This window comes from Pempheris klunzingeri, chromosome 1 (assembly GCF_042242105.1).
Source record: "Pempheris klunzingeri isolate RE-2024b chromosome 1, fPemKlu1.hap1, whole genome shotgun sequence".
NCBI lineage: Eukaryota > Metazoa > Chordata > Actinopteri > Acropomatiformes > Pempheridae > Pempheris > Pempheris klunzingeri.
This window is the reverse complement of record NC_092012.1, coordinates 16,211,594-16,236,217: the sequence shown is the minus strand read 5'-3', so window position 1 is coordinate 16,236,217 and position 24,624 is coordinate 16,211,594. Positions and strand designations below refer to the sequence as shown.

At 41.5% G+C, this 24,624-nt stretch overlaps 1 protein-coding gene across 1 annotated transcript; it reads right to left on the bottom strand.

Annotated features, from left to right (window-relative positions):
- Positions 1–234: 234 nt before the first annotated feature.
- aldh1a2 (aldehyde dehydrogenase 1 family, member A2) lies at positions 235–22,501 on the bottom strand. Its single transcript, XM_070827815.1, has 13 exons — positions 22,316–22,501; positions 14,094–14,198; positions 13,095–13,235; positions 12,515–12,644; positions 10,333–10,394; positions 9,515–9,643; positions 7,825–7,938; positions 4,612–4,714; positions 3,768–3,952; positions 3,467–3,631; positions 3,144–3,301; positions 1,433–1,507; positions 235–1,198 (listed from the first exon to the last, which is right to left on the bottom strand). The coding sequence occupies exons 1-13, from the start codon at positions 22,430–22,432 to the stop codon at positions 1,126–1,128; spliced, it is 1,557 nt and encodes a 518-aa protein (XP_070683916.1). The 5' UTR covers positions 22,433–22,501; the 3' UTR covers positions 235–1,125.
- Positions 22,502–24,624: the final 2,123 nt, after the last annotated feature.

Sequence of the window (24,624 nt, the reverse complement as noted above, 5' to 3'; positions counted from 1 at the left end):
AAAAATATTAGGTGTGCACAAGTACGTGAGTTAAGTCATCTCCTTGAGTCTGTTCATTTGCAAATAAGATGCATCAATAGAAATTAAAGTTAATTAAATAATGTGTTTGATCCCAGTCTGATGTTCAGCAGGAGGGTTGTTTGTTGTAAGTATATTGTATGAATGAGAGAAAGCTGAGACATGATTGTGGAGATTGAGTCCTAATAATATATAACACTCAGGGAAAAACAGCAGTCCAGTAAAAAAAAGTTTTTACTGAAAAAAACTATGATCATTTTATAATTTTATAGCATATGATTGTATAAACATAAACATAGATGAACATCAATGAAAATCAGTTACATAATGTTTAAAACACATCTACTCCTCTTTTAGCAGGTGAGAGTAAAATGCTGTTTAAGAGGTTAAAGTCTTCACGTTTACATCGGTCAAAGGTTGACATACAGTGTTAAGTCATACGAGCTAAAATATAAACAAAGACAATTAGAAATCAATTTTAATTCTGAATTAACATTTCATCCATTCATATCTGAGGCTGACAACATCAGTGGTCTTGAATGAGCTGACATGCTTGCATAAATTCTACCAAGACAATGACACATGAGGTTTTTGACGATCATACCGCACAGTACAAAGAAAAACTGCCTCCCAACACATGACAAGTTGCTAGCAAAGGGTTGATTTGCAAGTGCGGCGACTGAGTCTCTGAGCATCCAGCATCTGGGGGGTGAGGATCAGGGTGTAGCGGCTGGGAGAGGGGTTGCTATTGTGGGGTTTGCAGTCAGAAGAGCCTCCCCCATCGTCTCTGTGAGTGCTTTAGTGTAGTTAGTGGAGGAGGTATACATTATGGGGGTAGTTCAGTGGTTGTCAGTTAGACTAGAGACAGTCCACAAACTCAAGGCAAGTGAAGATACTGTAGCTGGACAGGAGTTGGCTGACTGTCCCTGGCGAGCAAGGCAGAGTTGATGGAGGAACTAGGAAGGCAGCGAGTGGTCACAGCCTGTAGTTACCATGGAGATAACTAGTTTTGATGGTTAATGTGGTTTGCCACTGTGGACGGACCGACATGAGGCGCTGTCAGTGATGAGGAAGACGCTACCTCCTCCCAAAAAAAGTGAAGCTGCCTTAAGAGTTCTTGGCAACCATCTTCATCGTGATGGTCTTCACTTCTGAGTACTCCTTCAAGCCGCTTTCTCCCCTGAAACAAACAACAGGAAATACTCACAGTTCTGTTCATTTTGTTTAAGTTATCACGCTGACAGCAACATTGAAATATAGAGTATACACTGCTGGAGACTCCTCATGCAGAAATATTGCAATATCCTCTTAGATAAAGATTTATGTGATGTTAAGCAATTTTGGAAAGTAGGTTTTCAAAACACAGAGTCAGTATTAGTAATATTTAGTGGGCAGACAACCAAGTCATACTCACAATTCACGTCCATTGCCAGACATTTTATATCCTCCAAATGGACACTGTGTGCTCAGAGCATTGAAGCAGTTTATCCTGGGAAAATACACAAAACATCGGTCACTCTTGTGCATTTGACTCCTGTGGTTTGCTATCGAAAAATGGTGCACAACTCTGTCCAAAGCAGTAGTATTAAAGCTGTATTCAGTAAGACTGATGTAAAACTTTACTGTTATTTTTGAAACCCTCTGGATTTATCAGTAGAATTTATTATCACTCAGCAAACACAGCTGAAATATGTCAGGTTGTACATTTGTGAAGTTTGCAACTGCCTGGTGGAAAGAGTGAATGGATACTATGAAGACTGAAGTTGAGGTAGAGTAGAAGAGAGAAAATGCTGGGACTGTGGGAGTTGGAGAAGTCTGAAAAAATGGGACACAGCTCTGTCTGCGAAGATCCTGAGGAGGAGGAGCAGGATTCAATGCAATGTGAAGCAATGGCCAGTTTGTCACAGAGAAAGACAAAGATGCAAATGGAGCTATTTGAAATTAGTTTATAGAGAAGATATTCAGAGATGGAGGAGAGCAGGTTAGCTGTCTTGTATTAGGATTTAACCTGCTTAACCATTAATGGGTCAAGAAATTGCTCAACATTTTGGGAAATACACTTGTTTGCTTTCTTGTCTCATATAAAAAATGCTAAAAGTTGCAGCGCTACGGGGAGTTATGTGCCAGACTATTTCCTGGCTGGGACCAGTGACGTCCTGGAGTCCTGTCATCAGCAAGAGGCTGAAACATAAATATTGTATTTTCTAAAAAAAAGTATTCTTAAAAGGAGGTTTTGTATACTTGCAAAAGAAGCTGAAAATGTTTGGTGAATAAAGTGTTGCAACTGAAAATTTGTTGAGGCTGTACAAGCTAGCAGAGACATCTAATGATGAGACTAAATTTATGACTAAATATTAAATGAAGAGATGAGGGTGTTCCTCGGGTGTCACCTGAATCAACAGACTATGCAAAAGTCACATTTATAAGATCAGGAGACAACCATAGACATCCATATACATAGATGTCCTCACATTATAAGAAGCGGCTGTCGTGGCTGTCACGTGTCAGCAGTAAGTGTACGTTGTTTGGAAAAGGCAGGATTTGTTGAGGAAGAAAAAATGGTAAGAAAGTTCTCAAAGTACCAAACAAAACCCTCAACAGAGGAAGAGAAGAAGGGTGGTGATTGGGCGGCATCAAGAATGAAGGACAAGGGAGAAAAATGTTTCCTCAGCTTGCAGGGGATTGCAGTCAAGTATGACAAGTGGTGAAAAATTCTTGGCAGATGCTGCATGTTAGCTATAATTCCACCCCTACACAAAGCCATCTGCAGGTAATTACAAAAGAAACACAACAATTTTAGGTGAACTTAAGAAGTAACATTTCATGACCATTTCATTTCTTCAAATAATAAAATTAGGGTGTCCATTTACATTTACAGTGTACTTTTTGCATTGTTGTCTTGCACAGGCATGTTGCTTTTGATATTTTTATATCTTGAATGTCTGAGCTGAGGGAAAAAAAGTGAAAAAAGGAAGGAAAACATTTCTTTGTGGCTTGTATAATGATCGTGAAGTGGCACATTGCCAGTTTACAGTTTCTGGATGCCAGAGTCTGGGATGGTTGATACTTCCCACATGAAAAATATTACTGATTGCAGCTAAAGAAACACAGCAGATGAAACTTACCAGACAGTGCCAGCCTGCATGGCTGTGGAAATGGTCATGGCTTTGTTGATGTCATTGGTGAATACAGCCGCAACCAAACCATAATCTGTGTTGTTGGCTCTTTCTATCACTTCCTCAATTGTTTTGAACTTCATGATCTGCTGGACTGGGCCAAAAATCTGTAAACAGACAAGAACGTGCAGGCTGATTACCGATTTGAAATCTTCTTATTCTTCTCATCCACTTGTATGTATGTATATATATGCGTGCGTAAAGTTTTAAATGCAGGACATTGACTTGAATGGAGTATTTGTATATTGTGGTAATGCTACTGTTTTTTATACCTCCTCTCTGGCGATGCGCATGTCATCCCTCACGTTAGAGAAAACAGTGGGCTCAATGAAGAACCCTTTCAAGCCCAGAGCTTTGCCTCCACACTCCAGCTTGGCACCTTCACTGATGCCGCTCTGGATAAACTCCAAAATACGATTCTGCTGCTCACGACTGATCTGAGGAGGCAGAGGAAAGACATTACAGACACATGCGAACCCAGCAAAGAGAAACAAACATTTGGAAAGTGAAAGAAAGGAGAGATACACACAGTGATAAAAAGAGAACAGAAGATCGAAAGAAAATAGACCTCACCTGTGGACCCTGCTCAGCAGTGGGATCAAAGGGGCTGCCGACTATCCTCCTCTTGGCTCTCTCCACGCTCCTCCGAACAAATTCATCATATATGGGCTCCTCCACATAGATGCGAGAGCCTGCTGTGCAGCACTGGCCTGCATTGAAAAACACGCCCTGGTGGGCCTGTTCTACAGCCAGATCCACTGGGGAAAAAAGGATTTCAGTTAATAGATTGCTACGTATAACTTTGTTCATTTGAAATACAAGATCGTGAGAATCATTTTTCAAACTCATGAGGCTAATCAGTACATAGGAAATATCAAGTCGGAATTTGACGTTAACAAAAACTATCATCATCACTTCTACATACAAAAACTTAATTTGGGAAAAAAAATTATTTGTGTTGTACATTGTTACAAAATTTGCCCTAATATTTATTGAAGCTATCCTGTTCAAATCCGATACCTGACACCTGAGAGACAGGACCCTGCTGTTGCGCACGAAGGGTTAACGGACCCCCGTGATTTATGGGTCTCGGCTGAAGCACCCGACTGAGTCAGGGTCCATTCTCCTGATTTACAGGCCTTAGGGAGCCCCTCTCACGGCTGCTGAAAGCATTTGAAAGCCTCTGCACCCCCAGTTTGGTGAGCCACTTAGAATTTATATGAAACCCATCCATCCACAGGTTTTCATAGCACTACAAAGCTTTTGAGCATTTTAAATTTGTGAGTCCTTGTTTATCCACAGACTGAAGGTCCTGGGAATGGGACACACGACTAAACAAAACAGTGATAGTGATGGACCACCTAGTGAGGGTGACGTGTAAATGAAACTTTGAATAAAGCATTACTTGAAAACTTACAATCAGCATCTGCAAAGATGATGTTGGGGTTCTTTCCTCCCAGCTCCAGCGTCACTCTCTTCAGGTTACTCTTTCCAGCTGCTTCTTGGATCAGCTTGCCGACCTAGCAAAGGAAACAGATCTGGGGTTTACTCACTGAGATGCAGGCCCGTGGCCAGATCAGTAAATCAGCTGGAGCCATTAAACAGCTTAAAGAGGTTGGTTAGCTCCAAACAGGGAATGCACCGGTAGGCCAGCTGTAACATGAGTTCTGCAAACACACAGAATGAATATCTATTACAGGTTTTTGGAGCCAGCGACAGGAAAATAAAATTATGTTTCAGCCGAGAACAGCATCTGATGTCTAATGAAGGGCAGGAAGAAGCAACCACAAGGTGTGTGGGTGGTGTCCTGTGATCATAGATAGTCACTATGAGGGGGGGTTGGTATGAAAGGGGTCTGGTGTGTCAATATGGAAGACGACAAGGGATTTGCTGTGGTTTTTCCTTATCATACTATCATCCCTCTTTCTTCCTAAATCCTATCAGGAATGACAATATCACATAAATGGAATGAAGACTAACAAATAAAATATTCAAGAACGTCATTGCTTGATGAGATCACTAAAGGGAATCACATATGTAATTCATCTGGCTCTGTCCAGAGGCAACAAAATTCACTGTTTCCAGTCTTTATGCTAAGCTAAGCTAACCAACTGCTAGCCTTATGTTTAATGTAGACATAGGAGAGTGGGATCAATCTTGAACTACACCTTTAAGGTAGTCATGGTAACAATGAGGCAATTACATTGAAAAGGGGTTTTCATAATATGATTTATGAATTGTGTCAGACTGTTGAGTCTTCACAGTAGAAAGAATTTGTTGCTTCAACTAATATTTCTTCCATGTCGTGACTTATTGTATTAACTCTAGATAAAAACTAGATAACAAGCCTGAGAAACCCCACACACCTCCCTCACAACCCTACACCCTAAACAAGTATTCATCTTCCTGTTACTCATACAGACTGTTTCATTTTCCAAGAGAGCTGACAGGATAAAGTGGAAAATACCCTCTCAATGTCCAACAGCCCCCCACCCCCCAGCTCTAACATGGAAAATACTCATCGTCTCTCACTATCTTCTCCAGTGTCTGAGTCCCTTCAAGATACTAAGATAGAAACCGATAGAAAAGAACAGAATCAAGCCGTGTGCCGTGGCTGGTACTGAAGCTGTATAAAAACAACACGATACTTGGCTTGGTTTCCTGTTTCTGATGTGTTTTGTCTGTCTTTGATCAGAAACACAAAGAGGCTGACTAAGGGGAGGTTAGCGTGTGTTTATTCAGGGGTAAAGGAAACACGCTGGGCTGCGAGACTCCTCCGTGTGGAGTCACAGCCACATGTGAGTCAGTACGAGGATGACTTGTGGTCCTAAAATCCACCTGTAGCTACACCACCACCTTCCACCCTGTGAGGAGATGCTGTGGTCGCCAGTATCCCCCACCCGTGCTACTACAGTGTGGTGACTCACTGTCTGGGCATCAGCAGGCTCTTACAGCACTGGCTCATTCCCTCAGTAATTGACTCCAGATCACATGAAACAACAGGAAAATAGTAAAAAACTGGGCCACTCTCAAAGGAAATGTTCAATCAAGACGAGATGATAAAACAAGGAAGATGTTTGTGTTAGAAGGTGCATTTTGCAAGTTTGCGTGCACGCACTGATTGGGAATGTGTATATGTGTATGTGTGTATGTGTGCACGTGCGTATGTGTGTGTATGACAGAAGAGAGAATGACGATAGAAAAATGTATGTTTTATGTTATACTGTGCTGGAAAATCATAAAGACACAATGTTAGAGTACTGTAAAAAAATATTTAGCTTGTGTTGCCAATAAATGTGTTTTCAACAATAAATAAATGGTAACATGAAAACTATGAAATGATTGTAGCTGAAATGGGCATATCTTAGAAACAGACAAGAAAGCAATTAAATTGAAACAAATTCAGAAAAAAGAATGAAATTGGATATTCAAGGGTCAAAATTAAGTATAAGGTAAGAGCAGGTCTGTAAGGCTGTGCTTGGGCACACGTGCTTTGAGCTTAATGCTAATGTCAGCATGCTAACATGCTGACATTTGGCAGGTTAAATGTTTAGCATGTTCATTATCTTTGTCTGAGACATTCCAGAAATAGTGCTAAACAATACAACTGAAGCTGACGGGGATGTCATTAGTTTAGATGATTAATTAGAATGTACAGCGTGTGTTTACCAAATTAATGGCAACCCATCTACTAGTTGTCGAGACGTTTCAATGAAAAACAAAAATGTGATTTGTTCAACAAAGTCAGCAAGATGATTAAATTAACTCTTATCTGAACTAAAACTTGTCTCCTACCTCAAATTATATTTTGTACCCTGAACTGATGAGATATTGGAGAAGTAACAATAGTGTACAAAAAGAAACACTGCCTACTGTGCCTGTTTGGCTCCATATCAAGGCCAGTAGTCTATCATGTCTACACCTTTGTGGGCTTATTGCAGGCTGCACAACATGTATACACACTGCACGCACACACAGCTAATACGAACATTATATTTACCAAAGATAGATGTGAAATACAGGCTGGTCACATCATAACATAAATTCTACATCAGGAATACAGTAAATGATTTTACCAGAGGTTAGTTTGCAGTTAGAAATAACAGATCTGCAAAAAAGGAATCTGCTGTCACTCTGCCTGTTCCCTCTGGCCTGAGGAATGCATTCGGACCGCAACACCTCAGAGCGCTCAACACCTAACATGGTATGGCCTTGATGATTTAGCTTTCCATTAACTGCTTCCCTGTTCTGCAAAGTTACAAAGTTTATCCTGTGTGCGTCCTGATAATAAGTTCAGTGAAAGGCACTGAGGAGGTACATTAGTGCAGAAGAGACAGCTGAGAGGAGGAAGTGTTTTCAGAGAGATGTGTTTGCATACTCTTGACAGTGCAAATATGTACATGTGTGTCAGATAAAATCAGAGCCCCCCCGTCATGAGTAGTAATGACAGGGCACACAGCTTAAGTAAGACCCCATTTGTTGGTGATTTAGACTTCAATACAGACACAAAACGTCACCTAATTACCCAGCTTCCTCTTATGCTCTGCACATGTTGGTCACTGTGTCACTTGCTGACAAAAGCGAGCAGTAGGCAGCTGCTGATCTGAGACACTTTATTAAACAAAAGTACCTCGGTTGATCCTGTGAAAGCCACTTTGTCTATGCCCATGTGCGAAGCAATTGCAGCTCCTGCCGTTGGCCCGAATCCTGGCAAAATATTGATGACTCCCGGTGGAAACCCAGCCTGTCAAAACAATATGAGAGGAAACAAGCTTTAGCGGAGATGACAGCAGAGCCAAGCAAAACCACAGGCAGTGTGGGGGGAATCCGGACCCAACCCAACCTCCCTACCAGCAGAGAACGGAGAGAACATCAAAAAGAAGAAGGCAACAGACAGATAGTCTCCAGAAAGAGGCGAGGCCAGAGAGGGCAGAGGGATGACAGGGAGGATGTGGACACTGAGATTTGTACAGCATGATTAGGTTTCCCTGCATGAACATGTGATGGTGCATTGTTCCTGTCCTGTTTAACTCAGTCATGTGTTTAACATGTACACAACTGCACTCACTAACCCTGCTGCTGCAGACAATACAATCCTCTGCTACACAGATACACAGATTTATGTTGACTTAACTGTCTTAGCCGCATAGTTGAGTTCCAAGTTAGAGGTAGAAAGTATGACTTACTTTGTTGATCCCAATTGTTTTATTCAGTTCCGTTTAACTATTCAAAGATGCTAACTTGGTAGCTTGTTAAGTAGCACAGCACAACCTGGACAACCAGAGCCCTGCAAAGGCACTGCTGTTGAGTTTTCAAAGTCCACAATAAAAATTCTGTTGACCTCCATTGTATTGGGGTAGCAGTAAAAATCTTTGCAGACTCTGCATGGCTATATACCACTATAAGTAAGTGATAAAATATGTTTTATGAGTGATTTGGGTGAACTGACCCTTCAGCTCTAGCAAATGTGTTGGCTGGCATTAATCTAAGGGTGGAAATCTGGATGACAGACTTCAAAAACATGCACCAGATGGAATAGAATAGAATAGATCTTTAATATCTATAATATTCATATATCTATAATATCAATATATCTTTATTGTCCACTGAGTTTTGTCTTCAGCCCAACAAAAACACTCAACCACAACATATACACAAGCAGTAGTCAAGCAATTAGTAAAACAAACGCACAGAAGATGTCATATTACACATTACAACAGTTCATTTCAATGTCTGTGCTTTTAATCTCATCAGTCACATTGTTGAGTTACACTCGGGATAAAGGACTTCTTAAATACATTTATAGTTGCCAGAGAGACTCTATGCTGCCTCCAGGAGTGCAAGAGCTCAAACTGGCTGAAAGAGAGAGTGGGAGCTATCTGCCAGGACGCTCTTTCTTCCTTGTTCCTCTGAAAAGTTGAGTCAAGAGATTCTGAGGTTTGCCAACTAGTTTTCTTGCAATTCACACAATCCTAGAAAGTTTATTCTTAGATCTACTGTTTAGGTGAAAGGTAAAATTAAACCACTTTCAACAATTGGTTCGTACAATGGTTCTAAAATCTGCTGACTGACACAACACTAAGACAAGTGACACTTTGTTAGACAGACACATCTGTTTTTTGTCACTTTGCGGTTACATTAACATTGGACTATGCAAATAAAGTGTTGGCCAAATTCATAGTGAACACTGTGTTCTTGGCAAACTGAAACCTGCAAGTGATTCTGATTCAGTTAGTGGGGTATCAGCGTTGGACTGTCCAAAATGTTGGCAAATAGCCTCGTGAACACATTGTGGTTGGCACAGTGATTCTGTCATTTACCTCCTTGACAAGAGCTGCTATGTAGAGGCAGGTGAGCGGCGTCTGCTCAGCGGGTTTGAGGACAACAGTGTTTCCACATGCGATTGCTGGACCCAGCTTCCATGCTGTCATCATCAGAGGGAAGTTCCACTGCGCGTGACACACACACACACACACACACACACACACATGCAGGAAAAAGACATCATGCATCTAACTGACACACTGGGTGGTCACAAGTCAAGCTCAATAACTCATCGCTCTAAAGTCACTTACTCTCATTTTCACTCTGTCTAAACATAGTCAAGTGAGAAAATGTTCTCGGCACTTGTACAGTATTTTCTCTTCCCACAGTATTCTGAGAAAGCCGGGAAATTGCAACACATGTGCAATAAACCCATATCACTGTACAACACACAGGCCTGTGTTATTTCTGCTTTACACAGGAGCCCATGGGGCTCAACGCAGAACCACACGCTTTCTGCACTCTTGCACAATCAACAGTGTCTCTTTCTCCTTGATCTTTTCCTCCTTTCTCACTATTCTCCTTTCCTCAAACCCACTATTTTAAATCCCTCAGCTCACTCTTCTGCCTTTCACTTCTCGTTCCCTATTACTCAAACTCACTGGCAGTGTTACTTTAGGGGCTCACCAGCTGGATTTAGCCGAATAAACAGTGACTGTCAGGGAATTACTGGAAAATACAGAATGTAATTCAACAAACAGGCTGGACTAACATCTCTTTTAAACTTAATTCACTCCGCCAATTCACTGTTATCAAACTTTCATCTCCATTTGTATCCATAATGCATGTCACTTGTAGGAAGGGTTATACTCACGGGGATAATTTGTCCACAAACTCCAATGGGCTCATATCTGGTAAATGTCAGATACTCTCCATCTGTGGGGGAAACACACGTGCAGCACACACACACACACACACACACACAGACACAAAGAGAAAACAGGGTTATTGATATCTAACTTTAGTAGTTTAAAGCTTAAAAAAGTGCCTGAAACACATGAAAATGTCACGACCTGATACCCCCAGTGTTGTTGACTCAACATGTTAATTTGTAAATGAATCCACACGCAACATTCCTGGTTACTTAACCCTAGTGAGAGATTACATTTCGTTTGGAGCCTCCTACAGCACAGGCATGTGTGTAACTGTTTTAGGTCATAGAGATGGGTGTTATACTGGAAAGGTTTGCTCATTCCTCTTGCATTACTTAAATAAAAGGAGGTACTTACTCAGGGTGTGCCATGCTTGTTCATTCTCCACAAAAACAATTGATATTGAGAAATGTGTGTGTAAATTTGTCAGTAACAGTCGTCAGCTGAGGAAACATTGCCTAATGTTGCATTTGGACAGGAATGATCAATGATACATGACAGGCCAGATAATCATTTTCAATGGGATACAGTGAAAGTATGACAATGGACACAAAACTGCAGTGAGATCTTATATGTCAACCTCTTTCCTTAATTCAAAAGTGGATGTTGGATCTTTCAAACTTGTCATTGTTTGGAGAAAGAAACTATGAACCTATTAAAAATCAGACTTTCAGGAGGAACTCAAGTGTCTGGAAGGTTTGTTTGAAAGTATGACGCCTGCAAATGACTTATATTTCAATTTGGAACAAGCAATGTAAACTATACCAAACTCTGTAGCCAAAGGTGCTCCACATAATGACACTCCCCATTCATCGTACACTGTCTATGATGCAAATTTAACCTAGTAAGCTCAGCATAACATGCAAGACGGACGCTGATGAGTTGCTGATGACAGATGTACTGCACCTCATCCTGACAGGTGAACAAACACAAGTAACATCATACAGGCTACAGGAATACCCTTGTTTATTTCCTCTGCTAGTCTACAAGAGCAATAAAGCTTAAACCAAAGCCCTGGGAAAATGCTCACTGTGGCTGGTTTGGCAGCAGTGTACGAGAGAAGCTTTGAGGGGAACAATACAGTGGTATCAGGAGGTTTTCCATGTCCTATCTCTTGTGCTGTTTTGTGCTGTTCTCAAACAGATAGCCAATGATCCCCTCTTCCAGCCCCAAATTCAACTGCCTTAGAGGAGCAAATATGACGGCCTCGGGACAATAAAAGTTAGTGTTTGGATTGATCGCCAAGTTGGTATCCTAAACTGCTTTTTCTACAAAACTTTTATTTCATTCAACTAAATACTTCTACCTCTCAAACTTCTTAAAATGACTATTATCAATACTGCCATAATAACAATTAATTGAATGACAATCGATAATGTAAAAAGATGAATATTTTAATGTCTTTCAGCTTATTGTTTTGGTTTTCACACACTTCTACTATTTGACTGGTTTGGGACTCTCTCCCCTCACTGGTGTTGTTTTCAGAGGGAAAACAGCACACAGCTGTTTTGAGAAAAAAAAACCCACTAAAATCCCAAGCAGACAGACAAAATTAGCTACTAGCTGGGGAACATATTGGAGCTAAAAGGAGAGTCACTTACATTCGCCAGGTGGCCAGAAACATCACTGTAAATGAATACTTATAGTGCTCCATAACTGCTATGTATATTAACAGCTAGCAGTTTGCTAACAAGTTAACCCTATCAACTTAAAATGTGATGATATTTATGTCTATAAGGCTTGTTTCTATTGCACCCAAGAGGCCAGAAAACAGTTATTGCAGGTTTAAAATACGCATGTGTTAAGCAGCAGTCTTAACGCAGACTGCTGCGCGAGAACTTTGTCTGAAAAATACGATATGGTTCAGTCACTACTCAAAGTATGTCAGTTTGATACCCAGCCCTACTAATAAAAAAGCCAGAGATTTCACCTAAACAGCACCACTGTGTTCGTCTCTAAAATGTCCCTGAGAACAGACGTGATTCTTTGCTCGACTTCTGCTATTATCATCCTAGTAATCCTTTCTTTTACCTATAATCATCCACCACTGCTCTTCCTCATCACCAATCTACCTTTTCTCCATTTCACTTAAACTCTGCTGTCGCTCTCAGAGAGGGATCTTACCCATTGGAATAGAAGTGCCGTGGATCTTGTCTGCATACCCAGCGAAGTACCTCAGTGTCTTTATGGTTCCTTGGAGGTCCACAAACAGGGTGGGCAGGAAAGGCTTCCCACTGTTCAGTGACTCAATAGTCTGAAGAAAGACGTGGGAGACGTTTTGAGAAATATGTGATATAACCTTGTGATCCTCACATAATTCCACACTGTTCCAGCCTTTACACTCTCCCATGGGTGAAATGCAACACTAAGATAACATTAAACTACAAATACAGCTCCTAAGTTACAGTTATACGTTCTCTTGTCTTTGTTAAACACAGAGGAATCTTTAAGTTCTTTGTGAGAGGCATAAAAATATCATAATAACAAGGGAAACTAAATATATTAAATAAGAGTAAAATGAAATTCACATAAAAAAAATAATGGCTGTACTACAGTTACAGTGCAGCACATAAATAGGGTAATAATCAAGTGGACTTTTTGTTATTACATCCAAGGGGAAGCAACTCTGGCTCTCTAAACCAAACTAAAAAAAAAGTAAGTCTCACAGTTATTTGAGAGAAATGCCAATATTAACTGAACTTACTGCTAGATAGACACTGTCTCTCTCCACCAGGTCAGCCAGTTTGGACAGCAGACGACCTCTCTCAGATGCATCCATCCTTCGCCACACAGAGCCCAAAGCGAAGGCAAGGCGAGCCGCCTGCACAGCTTTATCAACGTCAGCCTATGAGACGAGAGGGAATCACACTGATAATCTACCCGAACCAGTAAACAAACAGGTGTTTATTGGTTTTTATTTATCAGACTGAAGAGATTTGTCTTTTCACATGGCATATCTTAATATTTCCTGTGATTTTTTTTTTTTTGACTAGCATTGTTGAAATAAGAAAGGGCCACAATCAAATGGTTTATTGCCAAGTGAGTTTTCACACACAATGAATTTGCTTTGGTATTCATGTATATATGTATTGATATTTGGTATACTAGCGTAGTAAGAGAAAAAAGAAAGTGAAAAGCAAGTTAGAAATAAAAGAGTTGCACAGTTTGTTCAGCAATGGGCAAAATATAACCACTGGATGTGCCAATGTTCACAGTATGAAGTATAAGAATATATGCAATGTGCAAAGATGATGAAACTATGTTCATTAATGTAGCACACTGAATCAGATGTGGACACAATTGCCAGCTGCCAGCTCACCAAATCATAATAGGCTGATCCCATATTGCACTTCTGCTTTACTCAATTGTTTGGCTGCTGGTAGTTTGCATGTGTATAAAGAACTAAAAGTTATAGTGAGAAGAAATTGGATTTTCATCGTCAAACTACCCAGTGGTAGAAAGTAACTAAGTATATTTACAGCAGCTTGTGCTTTAGTGGCCTACAATTCATGCTTCTTTCTAATAAGGGAAACATTGTGCTTTTTCAAGATATAGTAACTTTTCAGATTTTGCACACAAAACACACGACCAGCTTTTAAAATATTATGCACTGATAGTGATTAAACTACTCAGCGGTATAGTAAATAGTTCAGATTTGCTATGGCAAAGACAGACAGAGGGTGTAATGCTGTAAAGTATTTACCTTCTCTGCCTCCTGGACCTCACAGATCTGCTCTCCAGTAGCCGGGTTGTAGGCAGGAAACACCTTCCCACTGACAGAGTCGTGCCACTCATTGTTGATGAAAATCTGCAGGAGAAAAATGCAATTTTTAGTATGTTAGGAAACAAATCCAATAAAGGATCTGTGTTGTGAATATAAAGTCACGCATGTAGTTTCTATGTAAGAGTGAAATCTGCGAATGTATCATTAAAATCGTATTCAAACTGGCTTCATTTGATTGCAAAGATCCAAAGAATTTGCAAACCAACTGAGCTTCATTTTTATGTTTTAAATATTTATGTTATCTTAAGCAATCATTTCATCACACCATACTGGCTGCTGTGACATGCTGTGAGAGACTAACAGCCCTCATGCAGCAGCCCCAGCTCTTCCAGACTTGTGTAAGGGATATGGGAGAATCTCTGGAAATCTGGACACAGATTCCTGCCTGTCCAGCATTGCTCTCTGGGGAGTGCTCCACCATCCAGACAAAAGGGAGGTGTGGGGGGGCAGATAAATCCCTATCAGACACCAGACCCCCACCCACCCACCCCCAAGCCCACAGACACACGTTTCACAACATCACTGCTCGTTTACGAGATCATAAAACACGTGCCGCGCTTGGTTTCTGCGACGCGTTAAAGCGAGTCTCCCGTTAAACACCAAAACAGGACACGTTCAACATCTATTGTGGCGAAAAGGGAAAAGAAATGCTCGCAGGGTCACTGAAATGCAAAGGACGGAGGACTGAGACTGATGAAAAGTGGAACAAAATGCGAGGTGTGATTTGCAAAGGGCTACAGAGGAGGAAAGTTAAAAATCAGAGGAGAAACGCGGCTCCTTCGCCGCAGACATGTTTAGATCCATTAGTCCGACTGCTCACACACTGTTTTTAATGGCTGTCAGTCCGCCTGATAGATAGAGTGCACGGAGAACATCTGCTGGCACAAATCTCTCTGTGTATACATTATGCTCTTACCGTCCTTCGACTTTAGAGGAGCTCAGATGCACCGAGTGCAAACCGGGGAGCAGGGTTCAAGTATCCCACTGGCCTGCGCCTCCCTAAACTCTCCAACATGTTTACCTCCATAAACGCGGGGTTGTAAGTACTATTTAATTGGCTGTAAACTGTTAGTCGTGTTTTCTTTCGGGCTGGTATAAAATGTCAGGGAGTCTGAAACTGTTGCACATCTCTCCACTTCCCTCCTCCTCTTCATTCCCACGGCTGGCAGGCCCATAATGTGTGTTATGAGTAACTCTCTCTCTCTCTCTCTCACACACACACACACACACACACACACACACGTTTGAGGTGTTTAGGATCTGTGTGCATCACCGTGCAGAAATATAAGTTACAGACTCATTCCTCTACGGGCTCCTTTGTGCCCACACCATCCCCCACACACCTTACACACACACACACACACACACACACACACACACACACACATAGATAGACAAGGCCAGAGTGGCTCTTCTCAGGCGCCTTCCACCAGGGGCCACCTTTAATCTGACACTCATTAAGAGCACTTCATAAAATTGTCAGTAACGATAAGGAGCAGAGGGCCAGCTACAAAAACAGAAAGTCCTGTAGAGCACTGAATTAGTTTTTAAATTTATAGGGGCCACTGAAGTGGGGCGCCCTAAATCAGAGGAGCCCCCTGACAGCCTAAACAGTCCCAGCAAGAATGCAGACCATGGGTAGCTTTATGCATGGCGTAACCCCTCTCACAAGACGCTGCTAAAGGAGAACGGATGAAGCAGGAGAACAGTGGAGCAGGCCGCCACCTAAATCACGGCCAGAAAAGGACAACTGTCAGCCGCCGCTTGGCTCGGCCCTCTCTCTGGGCTCGGACTGGTGTTAGACTTTTGTCTCGTTCCATTGAGAGACTTGATTAAGATGACAGGACCGAGTCGTAAATCAACTCACAAGGTTTCTTAAAATTGCTTTTAGGATCATTTGGACGAGGGGCAAAGAACGGGAGAATGAGAAAACAAGTGCAAGGGTGCACATTTTCAAATGACAAATGATGTTTTTCTTTCCCATTCCCTGCTGGGTCGTTGCTATCACCTCACATGATGCTTTCATGTTTATAAAAATCTAATGAGTACTTAGAGTTAACTTGGGATAGAGAGACTGCAGAGATGATTTTCAAAATAAACTATTTTCTGCTCCTGCAATGAAGCTGTTTTAACTGATTTCACTGCTGCTTCCTTCTTTTTAAAAAAGTATCAACAGTGACCAAAAAGCTGTGATATGTGATGCCTGACACATAATGAGGAGGCCTGATGTGGATTAGCAGGAAGCAGTAAGCATATAGGTCAGGACTTTCTGCATGGGCCACAGGGCAGCTGCACACATTTAGCAACTCTCATGCTTTTCTACAAAAGCTGTCAATCACATCATCCAGAGAGAGCCCGGCCATGGGGATAAGGAAAGGATGAGACACAGTGTGCATAAACGAAAGGAGTACATGTTTCTTATCAGCTGCAAATTGGTTCCTGTTTGCTGAAATGATCATTCTAATTTATTTCTTAATCATCAATTACAAAAAAGTTTTATACACTCTAATTAAAAAAAAGATCTGTGCACCTTGCACTCAGTAAAAGATGAGGATGTTAATGTCCTTCATTTTTTCATGATGACAAAGCTTTGCGTGATTTTTTGTGATAATTCATTTTTTTTTAGGAGTGAATTGTAATGGGAAGTAAGAAATGCCAAAATGCTTGTAATACTGCAGCCAACAAAACATCTGTTTGGCTCTTTGCTTCTTCTCACAGCTCAGATGCTAACGGCCGAAGGAACATGTAATGCTGCTCAGTTCTTGTCTTTCTGGTTCATAGAGGAGGGGGGTTAGGGGAGGATGAGGGGGGGGGGAGTTGGTGTGACGGGGGAGTAGTGCGGTGGCGGGGGGGGAGGGGGGTGTATGTATATATGTGTGTGTTTATACACAACACGCCAAGATTCCACAGCCAGACGAACCCTACCCGGGCACCTGCAGCACTCGTCTGCGCAGGAAGTTTCATATCCTCCCCTATCACAGGACCTCTATTTCCTCTCTGGTTCTGGATGGGTTTCAAAAGTCTTATAATTACTACTGTTACGAGTGAGTGCAGAGCATGTGAAAGTGGAGACCAGCTGGTGTTTTTTCTCCTACTCCTCTCCACATGTCTGACACCATGGAGCCTTCATGTTTTTCATTCACACACCCACAGACAATGCCACCCTGCGCTCCTGGGTTTTGGCGAGGGCGACCTCGCTGTCACTGACTGGCAAACGTCTTTGTCTCGTCGGTGTGTGTGGCCGATTGGTTCAATTCGTTCATTCTGACGCGGAAGTTGTGTGAGAAACACTAATTGTGACATGATAACAACAACAACTTCTCGTTCACGTTTTCAGGTGATTCACTCATTTGATGCCCTTCGCTTGTCACTGGAGCACCAGACACTTCACATTAGAGCTTTTTCCCTTCAGGCTAATGTGATGGTAATTTCCTAATACCTTTTTTAAAAGAGGGATATTAGATTTAGCTTTTTACAGCTAAATACAACTGTGGGGCAAATTATCTGGGCTGATTCTTACTCAATGAATGCATATTTTAAGTAAGTCATTTGTTAATTCAATAACTTATCCAATTGGCAGCAATGGATTCCAAAACCTAGCCTCCCTTTTCAAATATCTGAGTCGAGCAAAATGCCAGAAAACTTGTTAACACTCAACAAAAATGTATCATCTTTCAGACTTAATATAAATATTATTCACTACATAAAATATGTCAGAATTTAATCTACGATCTTGATGAAATGTTAAGAGACGAGACAAAGGCTACATGCAGTTTGACTTTCTCGATTCAACAATAGAATCGACTTCTCCTCTCACTACTGGTGTGTTTTTACTTCGAACATCTGAAGTTTGACGGGTTTCCTGTGTACTTAACGATTCTTTAAATCTCAGGTCGAGGAAATGTTTAAAGAACAGTAGTTTTACTCATGGGATCAGTGCACAAAGAGGAAGTGATTTTTAAAGAAATGTGACGCTTTTCCACGGACGAATAAACATCTAGAAAAGCACTTGTGTCTCTGCGGCGTCTCCTTCTCGCTGGAGAAAGGGCCTTGTCCAACAGATTTATGAAGCCAAGTGTTTTTCATAATGACACCGTAAGGATTTACACGTTCCTTGTCAAGAGGGCCACAGACTGAAGGTATGGGAAGTTAACAGGGTAACCTCGCTGTCACTGCTCTTCTTTAAACAGTGATTAAGAGACAGGGGACACGATGCTGACGTGTCTGCTAAGATGATAATTTACACTTGCTGCACAAGTAGGCATTTCACACCAACGGACATATTAATGGAGGCGCACACTTACCCTGTCACAATCAAAGAGATGTGTTTTAGAGAGTATGTGAGCATGTGTGTGCGAACAGGGAGATTGTGTAAGCAAAGGCAGAGAAGAGGGGGGGGGGGGGGTCTCGCTGTGCTCGTTGTGATAAATCATTTAGTTGCACAGTATCCCCTAACTTTGGCTCTGTTTGATCTTGATCGCAGTAAGATGGTGGTTTTGAAGTGAAAAACTCCAGAACTGCAGGTCAGGCTCTGGCAAGGCAGGGCCACTAACCCACACAGTGAGACAGGGTCATAATTTACACCCCGGCGGACAGCACCCAGCATCGGGGAGCCCTAAGCCTCCATCTGTGCTATCTCAATCAGTGACAGATTGATGGAGCCTCTTATTCATCCAAACTGAGTGGATGTCTCTGCATAGACTGCTTTACAAATACACAGGTCTTCAGCAGACAGGTTCTGCACAGGTTCCTATGGTGAAAGTGCACTAATGCCAACATGAGCAAAGCAACAAAGAAAATTTATAACTGTTGATTAGATTAAGAGATCTGTAACTCAAATTGATCCCTCAATCTGGTTCTTGTTAGTTCTTTCTGTTTGTAGCACCATTTCTATGTTATTATCCTATTAAAGAATAAGGCCACATTAAAACAAAATTGATTGCATTTTTTTTTTTTGCATATTCATTCTTATCAGTCAGCTTAACTGCAATCACCTCTAAAAACTCAACATTTACTTTTGTTTATCATGTTCTCATACTCAGTTTACTAAGATCTCAAGTTTTTAAAATGATCGACTATACCAAAATGAAGGGCAAAACAATGTGCTAACCTTTCACTTGCATTTTTAACCACACACAACTTTTTTACAGACTTTTCCTTCAAAGCAAACGCAGCAGAGTTATTTCCACTCCTGTAAAATGTGTCCCACTAAGTGTCTGCTTGAACAACTCATTATCACTGCACGGTGTGAAAAACCACAAAGGCCACAAGTATCAGCCACTAAAAAGAGCAGGAGAAGTTTCCTCTGTTTGCCTCGATTGTTCATAAAACAGAATCTATCTTCTCCACTTCTACCACAAGTGGAAAACATCAATAAATAGCTATCATGGCTCTCTTATTTATGGCTTCCTTTGTGGTCCTATCAACCTTTAAACTGTTTCTGTCTTGTAACCCAGCTGTTGGAGCCTTCTAGCGATAGAAATGTGGGGGTAGGGGATAGGACAACGAAGACACAGCCTTCCTACAGCTTTCTTTTAGTTGCAAGAGAAAGGGTGTATGAAAACCACCAGTACTGCTTATAGGGAGATCGCTGCACTAATAACAGAACTCCAATCTTTTATAGATGAACGCAAGAAGGAAGATAGCTTTACTGATACAATCAGTGTATCTTTGACGGTGAGCAGTTCATGACTCGGTGAAGAGGACAAGGGGCAAACCTTGATTGCAATAGTCTTTTTTTTATTTTTTATCACATGCTTCCCTATTACAGAAGCAAACCGGTTAAGTAACGATACTGTATCAGCCATATCTCTGTTTCCAGGGTCGCTCAGATGTAATCTTTGGGTTGCAAAACAAAGAATAGTCATGGTGACTTCATGAGTTTTGAAAATCTGAAGATTTTTTCATTTTTACGCAAGTTATAAAAAAACATAACGCTGCATTTATGTTGCAGGGGAGTTGAAAGTGTCGTTGTAAAAACAAAACCTGAGAAAATCTGTGTCTGGAAGCTTGCAGCTCCATCCACACGCCCTGCAGACCAGTGAACAGTGCTGGTTGTTTCCCTTGCAATCAGTGGGGTGGAGAACAGGAACAGGGTGTGAGGAGAGCCCACGCCAGGGGTTCCCATAAATCAGGGCCCTTCTGCCCCCTATGTCCACCAAACCAACAGGGACTGGATGATCCAAATTCCTGGGGGTTAATTCACCAAGTCACTCCCTAAATTTCCTCCTGTACACCGTTGTGTCCACCCCTTTAACTAACACTCTGCACGGTGAGGGAATGGAAAGCTTACAACACAACAGAACCTATACAATATGTACCGTCCTCTTTACGGTGCAGCAGCGGCAGCAGCAGAGCGCCCTTTGCACTTAAAACACTGAGGTATGTGTTAGCACGGAGCAATTATAGCCCTGATTGAACTTACACCACGCTATCATGAATCTGTCCTCTGCGAGACCTGCCCTTTCATCTCACAATCATAAAAACACTTGTTCTACAGCTAAAAGACCCACTTTTGTTCGGTAGCAACAAGACTGCAGCAGGCTACATCCTGGCTGCTAACGCTGATGATGAGACACTACAGGAATCTCAGAGTAAAGTGGACAATGTTTAACTACTGACTTTAGTTTACTTCTTCCAAAATGTGCATTGGCCATAGTAAAAAAAAATCATTGAGACATTGCAGAGATGTTATCAAACAGGCTACAAGACATTTCGAACTATTTTCAACATGTGTGTAACTAGTTAAAGACTTGGGCACAAAAGCTCAAACACTTTCATAAGAAAATAAGAGAATGCAATTTAGTGATTAAACTACAGTATGTTTACTTCTATTAATTCATGGAGAAATGTTGGAGCACTTAACTACAAAATATTGGACTTATCCACCCACACACTTCTGACTGTAGGGCAATCCAAAAACCTGCTCTGATAACACTTTTTTTTTTCTTTGACAACATTATTATTTAATGCTGAACCATTTATTCGCTTAACCGGATTGCTGTCATATATTAATGAGACAATGCCTGACTTAAATTGCATGACTAAGCTGTGTGTAGTGTAAATTGCTGCGATTACTGATGCCATTGAAAGGAGAACCTTTTAGACCAGGCAGAAAGAATGTGGGCTGATTTGTTTATACACAAACTCAGCCTTTGCCACTGATTCCTAAAATCACTGTGAGCAATTTAACATTAATTAAATTATGGACTTAATGACTCACTGAATACCACAAAAACACTACTGAAGTTAAACATTATAGTCAAAATGGAAAAATGGAAAGAAATGGAGGGATTTGCTTCCAGTCTTCCAATATTTCACTTTTATAAGTGCTGCTTCTATAAACTCTTTGTTAAGCGACTTATATTGAAAAATACGTGTTTTTAAATGAATTCCAATGCAGGAACTTAAACGGATGTTGGCCTGTGTCTTCATGCAGACTGCACTTCAGGTACAATGTGGAATAAATATATAAAACAAAACACAATAGTATTCAATAATTGCCCCTTAGAGTTACATACATTTAAAGACACTTGATAAAGTTTATATCCAGAAGAAGCTCTAACTATGACACGCCCTTATTAATACGTTATTGCGCCTCCTAAAAACTCCGTTATTATTTTAGCATCTGCAATTATAACTGGTTCAAATTAGAGGCAAAGTCAATAATCAATCTTTATGATAACACCAGATCTATGCAATGACGCAATGACTATACTATAAGATACAAATCTACTTAAAAAAAAAAAAAAAGTAAAGTGTGACGAGAAGAAAACACTAAAAATCTGTGTGATTGATTAAAGACCTCTGAGATCTCCTTCTTTAGTTTAAATTATTTTATCACTGGTGTAAGGCAGAGCCACACGGAGCACGTGGACGCAGAACAACTCACGGGGACTTTAAAACATGCAGGCGTCAGTTTATCAGGTCTGAGCTGGAAGTTAGAAAGTTTTGCTTCGGAGAAGTTTATCAGCTGCAGCCCCGTGAGAGCTACGCGGTCTGATACCGAGGCTTCAGCTGCGCACAGGCTCAGAGTTCAGCTCAAGAGAAAGTTTTTGGTCTAAGACCCACGAGCGGACGTCTGCTTGGGAGAAGCGGAGTCGTGACGCGCAGAGCCAGTCGGACGGAGCAGAGAAACAGACCTTGGTGTACTTGATCTCCGGGTTGGGCACCGGGGAGGGCATCAGCTGGAGGGATGCCATGAGAGCGGCGGGGTCGCTCTTCACCTCTCCGGGGATCTCGATCTTACTGGAAGTCATCGCGGCCGTCTCTCCACTCGTCTGCCTGCTGCGCCTCTCTGGGTGTTTTTTTCTGCAGATTTCTGATTAGGACTTTGGGCTCCTTCCTGGGTTTATAGCCAGGTGTCAGCCGCGGTTCATTTTCATTGGGCAAAGAAAAGGGCCGTCCTTTTGAAAATTAAATTCACGCATTTACATAAACGACCTCAGCCATGCGTGTTAAGGAGGAGAAACACATCCACCCCACCCACCTCACACTCCCGGTACACTAAGTTTCCACAGCTTTCGCTCACCAGCAGCGGTTTTCTATAGAAACTCGTAACTTTACGCACACAGACACAGGCCTGCTCATAAAACTGAGATTATCAAACAGGATGCCACGACTTATCAGAACCAACAACCATGATAATAATTGGGCTGCGAGTTTTAAATGTCATATCCCTTATTTATGAATGGGTCATAAATGAATGAGTGTGGGCCCAGTTCCTTAAACTCACTGAAGCAGAATAGTCGTATGAAGCCTGCATGGTTGTGGGTTTTTTTTTTTTGGCAAAATAATCTCATAACCTCCATTTAGTAGCTGTTCTGACTTTTAATGGCGTTACACGACCTTCTTCAGCACACAGTTTGCTGTGTTCTGAGCACATTTAGGACTTTCTCATTCATGCTGCCTAAAGAGTTGAGACCATAAGTTAATTCTCCACCTTGGCACCAAACCAACATCTCCACATATACTTACAAAAGCGCGATTGCTCCACAGGAAATACAAACTCACGTTCTTGCACCATCATTAAACATTTCCTAAGTGACATAAAGGTGTCAAACTCCTTTCCTCACCATCACCCAGTGGTCTTTACTTGCCTGACACAGCCTCCCCACGGCCTAAGATGTTATGTAAATGCGGGCTGGAGGGATCGCTGCTACTTGCTGGGGTGTTGTTGGCAGAGATTTGTCCTGCAGGTGATAATTCTTCCAATAAACATCCACCAATTAGCTGTGAGCGAGCCTGTCTCCGAAAACTAAAGGAATTAAAGCAAATCCACGCATGTATTGACACATCCACAACAACTGCGCTCCCTTACACATTCATGAGGCCACTCAGATAACACTTAAAGGGTGAATCAGAAGTTTATTTGAGATTAGGACTGTGGGATCGGTAGAAATGCAAAGAAATGGGAGATGGCTCCGGAGATAAATGTATCTGGTCAGTGGAGGAACGATGTTTCAATACAAAGTCAAGTCTCATTGATCTCAACACTTAGAAGGCCCTTTAAGTTTTACATTTGGTGATCTGGGCCTCTTGACAGGACAAAGGAGTGTGGAGACAGATGCAGGCCCGTCATTTGCAAATCCCCGGAGGATGCTGTTTCTCCATCAGCACATCACCCTTTTTTCACAGCATGGGCGACACTCTCCAAGTGTCTGTTTCACATCAAAGAGGACGTGCCTGAAACGGTGACATTGATTAATGCATTCAAAACATCCCATCCTCGGCCCGTCGCCTCACCTTTTCACAAAGCTCAGTGAACGGAAGATAAGACGCACCGGGGAGACGGTGTGACAAACTCCGGCCTGCAGTTCAAACGTATTCATGGAGCTCCCTCTGTTGGAGGAAGCGGGCCTGGGACCTCTCAGAGTCACACTCACATATTCAAGTTTTAACACTGTTTACCAAGAGCGCTTTAACGTGATAAATGGGATGATTTTTCCCAGCAGCATGGAAGGAACAAGGCATGGGAACTGGAAAATATGTCTAAGAAGATGAAGTGGAACAACAGAAGCTGCGTGGAGAAGGTGAGAGAGAGAAACTTTCTGATATGGCAAAAAGAAAAGAGCCAAAAGTGCGAAAAGGGAGCTGTGGAAAGTTTTTTTTAAAAAAAAAGTTGGGATGAAAAAGAATAAGATAATTCAGTGGATAGATGGGTGTTTAAGAGAGGTGTACGTTATCTGTTTTGGTGTTTAGCAAGAAAAAACCTCTAAGGAGATTAAATATCTAAACAATAGGGACAAAATACACAGAAAGGATGTTTAATAATGTTACAGCCTTCTCTAACATGTGCTTCTTGGTTTTGTGCTTCAAACTAGACACATAAAAGGCCATTATGCATCTGGAACAATACATCTTAAAGGGAGACAAAGCTTTTGATAACACTGTCTCTCTCATTAAGTCCACAATATAAATCTATACATAGAGAGATTTTTCTAACTCTTTG